We start from the raw sequence: 15,426 nt of genomic DNA on the forward strand, positions 1-15,426 counted from the left end.
CCCCTCTCTCTCGGGATGTGAGTGGCAACACCCACATGTGGACACCTGGCGGTTCTCTCTAGGGTTCATTCAGGTTCCTTAAGGAAGGGTTGAGTCATGATAGGGCACACACATAACAAGCGTTCTGCCTTTTTCTCAGAGTGGGGGTGCAGGGAGGAGTCTGCCTGGAGGGGGTGTCCTATTTATAGAATTCCATCATCCCCCTGGCTTCCAGCCTTCCTTCCTTCCTTCCTTCCTTCCTTCCTTCCTTCCTTCCTTCCTTCCTTCCTTCCTTCCTCCCTCCCTCCCTCCCTCCCTCCCTCCCTCCCTCCCTCCCTCCCTCCCATCATTCTCTGGTCTTTCCAGAGACAGGGAGAGAGACAGAGAGAGGGACAGATAGGGACAGACAGACAGGAACGGAGAGAGATGAGAAGCATCAATTCTTCGTGTGACACCTTAGTTGTTCATTGATTTCTTTCTCATACGTGCCTTGACAGGGGGGGGGGCTACAGCAGAGCGAGTGACCCCTTGCTCAAACTAGTGACCTTTGGCTCAAGCCAGTGACCATGGGGTCACATCTATGATCCCACCCTCAAGCCAGCAACCCTCAACCTGGTGAGCCTGCACTCAAGCCAGATGAGCCCACGCCTGGTGACCTTGAGGTTTTGAACCTGGATCTTCCGCTTCCCAGTCCGACGCTCTTTCCACTGCGCCACTGCCTGGTCAGGCTCAGCTCTACTTTTAGCCTTGTTCTCACTCTATGTGTCAACAGTGAGTGGAGCCCGTCTGGGGTCCCGGCGGGCAGACCCACCCCAGATCCTCTCTGTCGGGCACACACGGAAGGTGCTACTCAAGGTCCCCCCCGCCCCCCGCCCTCTTGCCCATGGATCCACCTGGTCTCTTCCAGACGTGTGTTGCCATATTTGAGTCTCGGGAGGCTCCCCCCCCCCCAATGTCTCTGGATAATAGCTTTGTTCCTTTATGCACCTTTGATGCTTTTATTTCTGTGGGGTTTCTGTGGAGACGCGAGGCTGCGCCTGCCCTCCATCTGCCACTTAAAATCAAGTTCTGCATCTTTCTTTTGATGGGAAACATGTCAATGTTTCTCTTTCATGAAATAAGCAAGACATGTTTATCCTGGGAAAGTTGGAAGCACAGACAGAAACAGAGCGGCACACTGAACGGCAGCCATTCCCCTCTGTCCTCGGACCGTCATCTCCGGGCAGGGGTCCAGCTAGCTGTTGGGTTTTGAAGACGCGGGCAACTTGACAAAGGGATTCTACAGTTAACCCAAAGACAGGAAAAGGGCCAGGCAAACGGCTGGAATTTTGTTGAAGAAGGGTGATCCTTCCCTGTTAGTTCGCTAGGGCCGCCATAACAGAGTTCCACCAATGGGGTGACTGAACAACAGGAATGTATTTGCTCGCAATTCCAGAGGCTGGGGGTCCAAGGTCACGAGGTCCTCAGGGTTGATGTCTCCCGAGGTTGATCTCCTTGGCTTAAACGGCCACCTTCCTCCTATGTCTTCTTCACACAGTATCATCCCTGTGTGTGTCTGTGTCCTAATCTCTTCTTCTTATAGAGAATACCAGTCGTGTTTGGGCTTAGGGTTCATCTCAATAACCCCATTTTAACTTAATTACCTCTTTCAAGACTCTGTCCCTAAGTACAAGTTACATTTTTTTTCCAATTAAAAAAATTCCCTAAACTGTGAAGTCAAATAAATACTTTCACTGGCTAACTAAGTGTATCATATTATACACCAAAAGAAATCCCAGAATAATTTAAGAATTAAGTGTAATACTTGAAATTTGCTAAGAGGGTCTATCTTAAGTATTCTCACGACAAAAAGAAAAATCAAGTTATTTCACATTCAGTGAGCTTGATTTGGGTGATTATTTCACAATGTGTATATATATATATATCCCAATTCATCAAATTTGTATACCTTAAATATATACAAGTTTTATGGTAAAGGAGGATGGGTTTTTTTGTTTTGTTTTGTTTTATAATTAACACCCATAAACTCCATTCCTAATTTTTTTTTTTTTCATTTTGAGAGGAGAAAGAGAGAATGAGAGAGAGAGAGAGAAAGAGAGAGAGAGAGAGAGAAAGGGGGGAGGAGCAGGAAGCATCAACTCCCATATGTGCCTTAGACCAGGCAAGTGCAGGGTATTGAACCAGCGACCTCAGCATTCCAGGTCAATGCTTTATCCACTGCGCCACCACAGGTCAGGCAAATATATACAAGTTTTAATTGCCCTAGATACCTAGGTAAAAACGAATTAATATATTTGAGCCTGACCAGATAGTAATGCAGTGGATAGAGCGTCAGCCTGGAATGCTGAGGACCCAGGTTCGAAACTCCAAGGTTGCAGGCTTGAGCACAGGATCCTGGGGTAGCTGACCTGAGCGTGGGATCACAGGCATGACCCCATGGTCACTGGCTTGAGCCCAAAGGTCACTGGCTTGAAGCCAAAGGTCACTGATTTGAGCCCAAGGTTGCTGGCTTGAGCAAGGGGTCACTGGCTCTGCTGGAGCCCCCCAGTCAAGGCACATATGAGAAAGCAATCAATGAATAACTAAGGTGCCGCAATTATGAGCTGATGCTTCTCATCTCTCTCCTTTCCTGTCTGTCTGTCCCCTACCCTCTCTTTCTCTGTCTCTCAAAAAAGAATTAATGTATTTGATCTGAGGGTGTTGGGGGAGGACTTTCTCAGCAGAAAAACAGAGGGGATGCCACGGAAGATTGCTACTCCTCATTATGTTGTAAATCTTGTGCCTTGGCTTTGATTGTCTATGGAGGCCACTTGGAGCCCAAGATCTTGCCAGAGAAGATCGTCTCAAAGCTCTGCCAGTCACCACTTGCTCAGACCTTGGCCGGTCCAGTAAGAAAGTGTGTTCATGGAGGGGGCACGGAGGGCAGGTTCTCTAGGATCGTTGTCCCGAGTTTATTTTTCTACCCGACCAGACCTTCCAAGAGCTGCCACCTGTCTTGGCCCCCACTCCTTTGTCCTGGACAGAACGGATCTTTCTTGTTTTTTGTTTTGTCATTATGTCCAGCCTGGCAGGTAGAGGAACCACAGGAAGCATGCTGGGAAACTCATGATGGGCTGTAGGAAGGCTGTTGTATCCTCAGGGTCCCCTCAGGAGCACCCACCAGAGGAAGTCTCTTAGAGCCAGGAAAAGCTTTTGTCTCTTGCTTTCATCCCGTGGACGATGTCCAACAAGTGACCTCATCTTGTGCTTTGAGAGCTGGGCAGTTCAGAGGCACATGTGCCGCCCCGTGGTCATTGCCTGAGCCCTGATGATGGGAATGTTGCTGGCTGGGTTTCCCCCTGGCAACGGGTCACAGTGGCTTGGAGCTGGACTGCTTGGCTTGACATGTTCCCCCTGCCACTTACAAGCTGTGAGATCTTAGCCCTTCACGGAAGCCCCTTGTATCTCAGTTTACTCATCTGTGAATGGTGATAATAATCAAGTCCTCAATGAAGAATATTGTGATGATTAAGAGAGCTAATACTGGCCCTGGCCGGTTGGCTCAGTGGTAGAGCGTCGGCCTGGCGTGCAGAAGTCCTGGGTTCGATTCCCGGCCAGGGCACACAGGAGAAGCGCCCATCTGCTTCTCCATCCCTCCCCCTCTCCTTCCTCTCTGTCTCTCTCTTCCCCTCCCGCAGCGAGGCTCCATTGGAGCAAAGATGGCCCGGGCACTGGGGATGGCTCCTTGGCCTCTGCCCCAGGCACTGGAGTGGCTCTGGTCGCAGCAGAGCGACGCCCTGGAGGGGCAGAGCATCGCCCCCTGGTGGGCAGAGCGTCGCCCCCTGGTGGGCGTGCTGGGTGGATCCCGGTCAGGCGTATGCGGGAGTCTGACTGTCTCTCCCCGTTTCCAGCTTCAGAAAAATACAACCCCCCCAAAAAAAAAACAGAACAACAAGAGAGCTAATACCTATACCAGGGGTCCCCAAACTACGGCCCGTGGGCCACATGCGGCCCCCTGAGGTCATTTATCTGGCCCCACCACACTTCTGGAAGGGGCACCTCTTTCATTGGTGGTCAGCATCCATATCCTATGCTCCTGGAGTACTGTATGTAGCAGTGTCGCTCACGTACAGTACTACTTCCGGTGACGCGGGATGCACGCGTCATGGCTCCGGAAGCACGTCATATCACTTGTTATGGCTAGCAGTGACAAATATGGAACCGGACATTGACCATCTCATTAGCCAAAAGCAGGCCCATAGTTTCCATTGAAATACTGGTCAGTTTGTTGATTTAAATTTACTTGTTCTTTATTTGAAATATTGTATTTGTCCCCACTTTGTTTTTTTACTTTAAAATAAGATATATGCAGTGTGCATAGGGATTTGTTCATAGTTTTTTTTTTATAGTCTGGCCCTCCAACAGTCTTGAGGGACAGTGAACTGGCCCCCTGTGTAAAAAGTTTGGGGACCCCTAACCTATACAATGCTTAAAACAGTGCATAGTGTATCATAGGATTATAAGAATGATGACAACAATGATGGTGATGGGCTGATGGTGATGATGATGGTGGTGATGATGACAGTGATGATGGTGGTAATAATAATGATAATGGAGGTGGTGATGATGATGGTAGTGATGATGATGATGGTGGTGATGATAGTGATGATGGTGATGATGATGATGATGATGATAATGGTGATGATGATGATGGTGGTGATGGTGATGATGATGATAGTGATGATGATGATGATGATTTCAATGACCATGATGATCCTAGTCTTGTTTTTTCTTTGCCTTTCTTTTTCTATATTTTACCTTTTCTTATCACTGCAATTTTTATAGTCATATTTAATTCTTAATGGACTTGCTGACCTAAGACTTGCCTTTCACAGCAGTGAATGACTATTAATTTTTGAGTGTTATACAAAGCACTTACTCTGTATCCAGTAGAGTCCTTGGCACCTTGAGACTGGTGGTTCTTCCCACTGCTGTTTAACTGAACCATCTAGGGACATTAGAGAAGTCAAGCCCCACCTGAGCAAGTTTTAATCAGTTCTGTCGGGCAAGGCCAGGTAAACACAGACGTTCTCTACCCTGTGCGCTTACTGTGCAGCTGGGGTTGCAGACCCCTGTCCGAGAGAACACAGACATGGTTTCTGGTGTGGCATTGCGTTTAACAGGAGCTTACTTCTGTAGAGGAGAAGAAATAGGGTTCATCCCCCCTGAATCCCTCAGTCATGTTTTCCACAGTTTCCCACCATCTCCTCAGTACCTTAACCCACACGTGTCTGAACTGGATTCCTTATCTTTCTTTTCTTGAGACCAGATGTTACTCAAAAAGGGCTTAAGACGACTCGTCTTCACAACCACTATAACGACGAACAGAGGCGGCGGGGAAATGCACCCAGGTGTGTTGACGGTGGGCAGGTGCTCTGTCGGTGGCGTGTTTCTCCTTTAAGGGAATACTTCCTCCCCCCACTCCCCCATGTGAGAAATGCAGCTCTTGGCTTGGCCACCCTAGCAACCAGCCAGCGACCACTGTGCTGTGAAATTTGAGGAGGAAATGAATGAAGTGATAATGTGATGGGCACATGATTTGTTAATATTAATGGTATCTATTAACAACTCTGGCAAGGAGCCAAAGAGAGACCGAAAAGGAATAGAAGAGAGATTTATCCTCTCGGGCATGACACTGAGGCAACCTTAATGGACGGATCTTCATTCAGCAAATATTTACTTAGCTGCTTCTGCTGGGTACGGGAGAGTCAGCACGGAACTGGGCATCACACTCTCTGCTCTTGGGAGCTGGGACGTGAGTGGGTAGAGTGGGTAGTAAGTAAATAAACAAGGGAGGTTACCAAGGCCCGTTTCAGAGGGCACCGGCAGCTTTGAAAGGAGGTAGCAGGGATGAAGTGATGGACGAGTGGACGGATCGTGCCTCGGCCAATAAAATGGAAACCATTTTAGCTCTTCTGGCAGAGGAGATTTAGTAAGGGGAGAGAGTCACTGAGGGGGACGGGAGACCTGAGACACCGAGTTGGGCAGGGTGAAGTACCATCTGGGAGTGGCCAAGCAGTCCAGAAATTAATCAGAGCAGGGAGCTCTTACTGCCTCCTGGGCTGGAGGGACAAAGGAGGGAGATGGGATGATCAGGACCCCAGTGCTAGATCGACTGCCTACAGGGAGCGGTGTCCGGGGTGGGAGCCCAGTGGGGGACTAGGACCACAGAAGAGGCAGGGTCTCCACCGTGGTTTCTCCCTTCTTCCCGCCGTCTGGCTCCCACAAGAGCCTTCCGTTGGCTGACCCCACCCAGAACTCAGGGAGCTTGGGAAATGCAGTTCCCTGCGGTGCAGAGGGCAGAGGGCAGAGGGCAGGGCTGGAGGCACTGGCCCGGGAGGCCCTCCCCACGCTGAGAAGTCTTGACAAGAAGGGGTCTGCTCTCACACAGGGGTGGTGACTTCCCAAGGAGCAAGCGCAGAGCACAAGGAGAAAGTCACGAAGGTGGCACCGAGGGACGTCGTGAAGGCAGATGGCAATACTCCGGGAGGCAGAGAATAATGAATAATCTCCTAGTCCGTTCCTCTGCCCCACAGACAACACCCACCGCATCATCCTGAACAGATCTGAAAGCTTCCAAAGGGCTCCTGCTAGCTCCTGGCCACCATGACCATGAATGACATCAGTTGGGAGGGGGGTGGTCTTAATCAGTTAAGACCCAGGTGGTGGTGAATTATCAGCTAGTCGTCAGCATCACACTTGGACTGATCGGGGAGTAATTTCCCTTGCTGCTGGTTTTCAAAGACCTTAGCCACCTGGCCCAGCGGGCAAAGAGCCCCCTGGCTGTCCCAGCCCTGCCCTGACTTATGCAGACTAGCACAGGAGACTCTGCTGTTGAGATGTCACAAACCTTCACCATTGGTCTCCAGACTGGTAATTAATCAGCTTCCAGGTAGGGCTGGCGAGGTTCCTGAGAAGGTTTCTGACTCTCTGGGCTGCAGCAGGTTCACGTCGTACCACCATGGGGCTCGGGGCTGCCAGTCCCACCTGTCCTGACCCCGACACATGCCCAGGATATTTTTTGGGAACTGAGCACATCAGTGATGTCTATCTGTGAACTTCGGGTCACAGCGTCCCTGCCAGCACACCTAATGCCTGTGAGTTGCTTCATTCTGAGAGGTTGTCAGTCTCTGCCCCCGAGCTCTCTCAGGGGCTCCCTGGGAGCCACCTGCCGCTGGCGCTGTGAGTCAGTCTCCTTCAGCCGCAGAGCATCTGTCTGGAGTGCCCTGAGCTCTGAGTGCGCCTGGACGTGGGTTTCCTCTGGGCTCATGAGGAGGGCAGGATGGAGAAGCCTTCTTCAGCTCAGCCTCACTATGACTTCCTCACTTCCTGTCGCAGTACCCAGACCTCATTCCATCTGGGGCTAAAAAGCACTTTGAGACAGCCATAGACTCAGTGGAGTCTCACTTCACATCCAGAACTCCAGCCACCTGGTCTACCTGCTAGTGGGGCGGTGGGGTGGGGCGGGGAAGGAAGGAAGCACAGTGCCACCATATGAGACGTGGGGGTTAAAGGGAGGGATATGAGCTTTTCAGGTCATGGGTACAAGTTCTCAGGACACGATCTCACGGCTTCATAAAAGCGTTCCGAGATTCAGATATCATATCTTGCAAACTGGTTCAAGGGCACAAGCAAGGGTCTGGCAGCCGAGGCTGATGGCTTCCCATACAAGCTGGTAGACAAAATTTGTATTGCATTTTGCTCGAGTTGCGGTGGGGCGGGACTGTCACCCTCGCTCTGTTCTTTCAGATTAAAGGGAGAGGCTTTGGCCACCATCGGAGAGTAAGAAGGCACAGCTTTGAACAGCTTGTAAATCAATTTCTGAGAGGTATAAAATGGCACGCACGACGAGAAGAAAAATAAACCGATCCGTAATGAAAACGGAGCGCGTTAACACTCTGCATTTATTTTAATTTCCTTTCCACACGTCGGTAAATAAGTCAGAATGGAAACCTTGCCCTGGGGCTTCCCGCGGATTTCATGAGGAGGTAGAATCTGAGCTTCTCACTTCCCTGTCTGCTGGCTGCATGCCCACGCGGCTGTGCCCGGGGGGTGTTGTCATGCTGTCCTCCGCTGCTGTTCCTGTGTCGCCAATTAATTCGCAGGCAGACTCACCTGGCATTGAGCTTTCTGGTTTGGAGGAGGGAGGGGAGGAATATACCACCAACAACAACAGAAAGGAATTTATATTTGCTTCGGAAAGGGGGTTTCTTTCTGCGTGGCTTGACATTGTCCAAGTGCAGACTGCCCCTGGGTGGCGAGGTTCATCCTTCCAAGTCGTTACTTCCTCCTCCTCCTCCTCCTCCTCCTCCTCCTTGAAGGAAACCCTGCCCCATCTCAGGGATCCATTTGGAAAGAACCAGGTCTGTACTATGAAAGAGAATAGTTTGCATGTTTATGTATACATATATATAACATATATTATGTGCACATATACACATATATATTTTAAACAGATTTGGGATCATTTAAAGTCTTGCTGTCTGGAACACATGTTTTCTCGCCACACTGCCTCGTCGTGGAATTCTTGGTTTCGATGACCATTGCACACCCCACACACCGGATGGCTTTAATCATTTCCGTCACGGTGGGATTTGAGGTTGCTTCCAGTGGGCTACTGTAATAAATCACACTTGTGACGTGCGGGCCTGCACATTCATCTCCTTTCCGGTGTCTTGGATTATTTACTCAGCACGAATTCCTAGACTGAACAAGCCTTACTGGGACAGGCTGGGCTGGGCATTTTTAAGGGTCTTAATGCTCTGTGTTGTCATTGCTTGGTATGATCAGCTGTTTCATCCTTCAATGGTCGCGTGCTCCTTGGTGGGGGTGTGGGTGTGTGGAAGCAGAAGGCACGCCTGTCTTGTCCCTGTGATATCCCCTACCTCCCACAGGGCAAACATGACAAGTTGGTAGTGAATACAGTGAGATAAATCATCAGAGGAGTGAGGATGTAATGACTCTCCTCGTCTAGTAATTAATCCAGCACGGGGCTGGCTGTCTGGATGACCCTTCAGGAGAACTTGCTTTCTGGATTTTTTGTTTGTTTGTTTGTTTTGTTTTTACAGCTTTATTGAGAAATCACTGACACATGAGCAGTGCACGTATTTAAGGTATACAGTTCGATATTTGGAGATATCCACTTGGTGAAATAACCACCACAATCAAGCTAATGAACATATTCATCCCCTCTGCCAAGTTACCATTGTGTGTGTGTGGTGAGAAGATTTAATTTAAAAGCTATCTTCCTGGAAAATGGCAGTACATGATACAGGATCCTTAGCTAGGTCGCACTGCTGTGCACGAGAGCCCTGGAAATGACTGATCGTGCAGAACCAAAACTTTGTATCTTTTGACCAATGTCACATCATCTCCCAACTTCCAGGCCGCCCAGCGCCTGGGCTTATGCGGTATCTTCCGAATGCCTTCTAGGAGAAAGGACGCATTAGCCCCTTACGCGGTTGTATCTTTTTCACAATCTCCTAATTATAATTTTGTCATCCTCTGAGGAAGGAAAATGCACCAAGGACAAGCCCTGTAAAGGCCACAATATGTAAATCCACAGAAAACTGTATTTTTTGCAGAATTTGTCACAGTGGCAGGAAACCTCATCAGGAGGCCAGTCATTGGAGAGGTATCTGCCTTTCACTCTCTAGTGATGCGACATTTTTTTTAAATTTATTCATTTTAGAGAGGAGAGGGAGAGACAGAGGGAGAGAGAGAGAGAGGAGAGACAGAGAGAGAGAAGGGGGGAGGAGCTGGAAGCATCAACTCCCATATGTGCCTTGACCAGGGTTTTGAACTGGCGACCTCAGCATTCCAAGTCGACGCTTTATCCTCTGTACCACCACAGGTCAGGCTGATGCGACATTTTAAACCCTGTTTGTCAGGTGCTATTTCTTGCCCTAGTTGGAAGCTAGGCTTCAGCGATGGTGGCAGTGGTGGTGGGGTCACTGCAGGGCAGGGAATGTCCTCTGGCTGTCCTTTGCCTGACTTGCTGCCCTTGCTTCCTGGTGGACTGTCCCTGGGTTTGAAAAAGGTGTTGGCTTGTTGCTGTCTGTGTTTGCCTGTTTGAAAGAAATACATGTACATATATTCACATATCCACACATAGGCATGTTTATGGATATGTGTATATTTTTAATAACAAAGCAATACACGGTTGTGACACATTTAAAGTAAGTACAAACATGGATGGTTAAAAGTGACAGTCTTTCTCTTTTAGGCTCTGTAGACACACAAACATAAATATGCGTCTCTCTCTCTATATAGAACCTTTACAAAATTACATAATAGGACCGTATATGATACATTTACAATGCTGTATACTTAATGACACATTGTGGCCCTTTCCTCACACATAGCTCTGTCCCTGTACCTCATTTTTCTTTCCACTTCCTGTTGTTCCACTGTAACAATGTATAGTTTATCTGGTAACCTATGGGTAAACCTTGAGTAGGGGTTAAACTAATAGTATCAATAGCCGGTAAAGACTGATTGAACCTTTATAGGTGCATCTACATGTTCTAAACCCTTCATACTTATTAACTCTTCAGTCCTGACAAAACCACCCAGGAAGGTAGGTTTTGTATTTATATCCTACTTTCTAGGAGGACACTTGAGGCACAGAGAGGTTGAGTAACTTGTTGAAAGTTGCTCAGTTCTCTGGCTCTAGCAAATCTATACTTAAATTTAAAAAAATAGGCCCTGGCCGGTTGGCTCAGTGGTAGAGCGTCGGCCTGGCGTGCAGAAGTCCCGGGTTCGATTCCTGGCCAGGGCACACAGGAGAAGCACCCATCTGCTTCTCCACCCCTCCCCCTCTCCTTCCTCTCTGTCTCTCTCTTCCCCTCCCGCAGTGAGGCTCCATTGGAGCAAAGATGGCCCGGGCGCTGGGGATGGCTCCTTGGCCTCTGCCCCAGGCGCTAGAGTGGCTCTGGTCGCGACAGAGCGACTCCCCGGAGGGGCAGAGCATTGCCCCTGGTGGACGTGCCGGGTGGATCCCGGTCGGGTGCATGCGGGAGTCTGTCTGACTGTCTCTCCCCGTTTCCGGCTTCAGAAAAATACAGGAAAAAAAAATTTAAAAAAATAAATTTTTTTTTCAATTACACTTGCCACTCAGTGTTGCATTAGTTTCAGGTGTGCAGCCTTAGTGGGTAGGCATTTATATAACTTCTGAAGTGACCCCTCCCCCCCCCCCCGTTAAATCTTGCACCCACTTGATACCGTATATAGTTACTGTAATAGACTATATTTCCTAAGCTGTACTTTGCATCCTTGTGACTATTCTGTAACTGCCAACCTGTACCTTTTATTCCCTTTGTCCCTCTCATCCGGCCTCCCAACCCCCAACCCAGCTGGCAACCGTCAGTTTGTTCTCCATGACTGAGAGTTTGTTTTGTTTGTTGATTGAGTTTGCTTTTTAGAGTTGCATATAAGTGAAAGTATTTGGTACTTGTCTTTCCGCCTGACCTGTTTTTCACTTAGTGTAATACTTGCTAGGTCCATCCATTCTGCTGCAATTGGTAAGACTTCCTTCTTTGTTGTAACCGAGTAATGTTCCATAGTCTGTGTGCACCACCTCATCTTTGTCCATTTGTCTTTTGATTGGAGGATTTAACCCATTTACGTTTAAAGTAATTGTGGATAGGTCTGTAGTTGTTGCCACTTCACAAATTGTTTTCTGATTGTTTTTGTACTGTCTGCTTTTTTCTGATGATGCTCTTGCTCTCTCCTCAGGTATGGTGATGGCTTTCTGTGGTGTTGTGTTTGGGCTCCTTTTTCTTTCTTATCTCTCTGTCTTGCAGATTGTTGGTTTCTGGCAACCAGGTGCTTCATCCACACCAGGGTCTGTTACAGCAGTCTGTTTTGAGTGTCGCTTAAGTGTGAACACATTCTAAAGTCACGACCGTTTTTACTCATCGCCTCTACGTTTGTTTTTTGTCATTAGTGTTCATTTCTATTGTGTGCAGCGATCATACTTTTTAAGTGTGTGTGCAAGTCAGAGTTGCTGTGGTGAACCTCCATGTGGATAAATCTCTGTGCGTTCTCTCTCGTGTTTTGGAAGGAGAGATTTGTAGAAGTGGAAAGTGAGCCATAGTGTCCCCAGCCCCCTGTCATTTCAGTAAGAACTGTGGACAGGTCCAAATGTTCAAGTAGATATGACATAGAGGCATGATGGGAAGAATCACGTGTATCACAGTAATGAAGCACGGGCATGTCGCATACCATGGTTACCCCTGGTTGTCTGGTGGGCTGGGTGGGTGTGCCACCGACACTCTGGAGTGATTACAACAGACCTGACCTTTTCCTCCAAGGGAGCAACTGTTCAGCCACAGGACCTCTGGGTCAGTGGCACAGTGCTCTGTGCTGGTTATTTCGGGAGATCCTGTTGAACACCCTTTCTGCCCTTACAGGACTTCCGCTGGGCTGAGACCTGGGGTGGCGGGGGAGGCGGCATTGAGTGTGTGTCCTTCCCTCCCGATCAGGACACGGCTCTTATTCTCCTTCTGTTGTCCCTTGTGCAGTGACGGAGAGCCGCGGGATCGTGGACAGCCTGCAGAGGTTCTCCTCGCTGCCTGCCTACCTCCCCGCCAGCTTCCACGTCACAGACGCGGACGACTACTTCTTCCTTAAAGAAGCCAACCAGGACGTCACGAGGAACTCCAGCCTGCAGGCCCGGGTGGAGTCCTTCTTCATCTACCGGGCCAGGACGCCGCCGGCGGTCAACGCCAGCTACGGCCCGTTCTCCGCCGAGAAGGCTGTGCCCCTGGAGCTGCTGCTGACATCCGCCGCCTTCGCGCACACGGAGAGCTTGCCCTTCAACTGGAAGCTGAAGTCCCACATCCTCGACAGCTCCATCTACTCCAACAGGCCCAAAGTGCAGACCCTGTTCTATGTCAGCGGCATGGCCTGGGACGGCGGCGGCCCCGTGGACAATCTGCCCTGTGTCAGGATGTTCGCTTTCCCAGAGGCCAGGGAAGTGGCGGCCAGCTGCCGCCTGCGGGGGCGCCCGGGGCTGTGTGTGGCCGAGCTGGAGCTGCTGCCCGAGTGGTTCAGCTCGGGGCTGGACCTGGAGCCCGAGGAGGAGATCCCGGCCCTGCTGGGGGGCACGGCCATGGAGCTCTTCTTCACGCTTTACCCGGCAGACCGGGCCGGACAGTGTCCCCTGGAGGAGGACGGCAAGTGGGCCAACAACATCCACTCAGGCCAGGACGGGCCCCCGCCGGAGGCCCCGGCCCGGGAGCGCATAGGCAGCGTGGTGGTCTACCCGACTCAGGACGACCTCAAATGGTCCCTGCTGAGCCTGGACGAGAATGTCGTCATCTCCGTCCCTCTGAACCTCATCCGAGAGAAGGACACGGCCACCTTCCTGGTGTCTCTGGCCAGTGGCTCCATGGTGGACCACCTCACTCTTAGGTAAGAGCCTTGGCTGGGTTAGATGGGCTGGGAATCACCTGTTGGCCATCAGTGACCTGTCATCTACACAGTAGGTGTTGACCCTTTGCTGAGAGTGTCCACTGTAATGACTCACACAAGACAGTGGGCCAGACTGAGACAAGTGGAATATTTAGGGTGGGTTTTGGGAGACAATGTCTCAGACCTCTCCTGTTTTTATCAGAAAAGAACCCTTTGGTTGAGCAAAACAGCAGTCCCCATCTGCATGACGAAGACTCAGTTTAGGATGGCCAAGTGCGGAACTTCTCTAGGCTGGGGCGGGGGAAGGGGGCAGACTTGTCTTGAGCTAATTTTGCTCACAGAGTTTCCTGATGAGCAGTAGGATGAAGCGATGGCTCTATCCCATTTGAGCTGTGTGTCCTGGGGCAAGTCACCTAACCTCTCTGGGCCTCAGCCTCCTCACCTGGAAGATGGGGATAATGTTGGGCTGTACCTCCTGGGGTTGATGTGAGGATTAAACAAGTCAATCAAATTCTTGGGACAATGCCTGGCCTACACTGTGGATCCTCACGGAGCGCTGGCATCTCGTGGTTTTCCTGGAAATCGGACACCTAGGCGCTAGACACACAAATAATAACGTAGAGAGGCTTATTTTGCTGGGCACAGGCGAGAAGAGGAAGCCCAGTGTGGCCTCTCTGACTGTGACCGAGGCCGATGTCCCTGCTCAGCCCTGTTTGGAGGTGTGTGCGTGTTCAGGGCTTGCCAATAGGACCCTGTGCCCTGGTGGATCCTGCCGCATTCTCAGGCCCTGTGCACAGCATTACCCATGTCATGGGCATGGAAACTGAGACGCAGAGGTTGGGGTCCCCTGTGTGAAGTCGTGCAGCAGGGAAGTGATGGAACTCAGGGGTGGGCCTGCACCTGTCTGATGAGAGCTCCTGGGCTGTTCTGATGTCCCAGGTTGCATGGGTCTTTACCTGTTGGACCTTCCCTGGCCAGCATCTCTAGTTTCCGGTCTTCACGCCCTTCCTCGAGATGACTATTGTTTATTGTGCTCAATTTCCTGTCTGGAGAGAAATGCACAGACATTGTGGAAATCAGTGACAACCACCCACACGAGAGCAAACAGAGGCTGATTGTTCGGAAGGGCCAGCCCGCACCCCCTGGGTGTGGAAAGGCAGGTGGAGGGCTGGGAAGCTCATGGTGGAGACCAAGGCAGGCTCTGGACTGCTGGGGCCGGGGGTTGCTGACCTGGGGAGGCTGGTGAGCAGGAAGCGAGCGTCTCCCGTGATGGGTTTGGGTGTGGGTTAGGCTTTTCCCACTTGGCTCTGAGTTGGCAACAGAGGCACTCAGCAGGGAAGCTGGTGCCCTGGACGCATTCATACTTTTCCGGACCAGCGGCTGCAGACATTGTGGTTGGGTATTCAGCTGGGTCTCTGCGAGGTGATGGGTTAGGGTCCTCTTGTTGTTGATGCTGTCGTCTGTCTGTCTGTCCATTCAGTTTCTCAGAATAAAACGCTGTTTCTTTAGCCCTAGGGAAGTGTGCGATTTCCCAACATAACCGGTTGTCTGTTTTAATCCTGTCTTTTATGAACGAAACGTGACATCTTCATCCTGGCTCTGATGAGGCGCTGGACCAGAGCATGACTGTGCCCAAGCTTGGCTGACACCTAATTTCAGGGCTGAAGCCGTAGGGAAAGGGGACAGATAGGTGTGTGTGACTTTCATGTTGTGTTGCTTTTTCAGACCGCAAGTTGTAGAGGGACCAGTTTGAACGGAAGTTGAATTGGTTCTTCTCTAATATCGGAATAGAGTCTGTTCCACATTAACATGTAAATATGACCTATTTGGGTAGCCTTTTTTTTTTTTGGTATTTTTCTGAAGTGAGAAGCGTGGAGGCAGTCAGACAGACTCCCACATGCGCCCAACTGGGACCCACCCAGCATGCCCACCAGGGGGCGATGCTCTGCCCATCTGGGGCATTGCTCCTCTGTAACCGGAGCCATTCTTGTG

General features: G+C 50.3%; 1 protein-coding gene across 2 annotated transcripts in view; it reads left to right on the forward strand.

Annotated features, from left to right (window-relative positions):
* TMEM132B (transmembrane protein 132B) overlaps window positions 1-15,426 on the forward strand; it is a 608,028-nt gene that overhangs the window by 99,638 nt on the left and 492,964 nt on the right. For both annotated transcript variants that reach the window (XR_010729317.1, XM_066260825.1), the window contains exon 2: window positions 12,543-13,434. Coding sequence is in view for 1 of the 2 variants with exons in the window: in XM_066260825.1 (XP_066116922.1) it covers window positions 12,543-13,434 (892 nt within the window). In the remaining variant the exon portion in view is untranslated. The remainder of the gene's footprint in view (window positions 1-12,542; window positions 13,435-15,426) is intronic.

Source organism: Saccopteryx bilineata, chromosome 2 (assembly GCF_036850765.1).
Source record: "Saccopteryx bilineata isolate mSacBil1 chromosome 2, mSacBil1_pri_phased_curated, whole genome shotgun sequence".
Taxonomy (NCBI): domain Eukaryota; kingdom Metazoa; phylum Chordata; class Mammalia; order Chiroptera; family Emballonuridae; genus Saccopteryx; species Saccopteryx bilineata.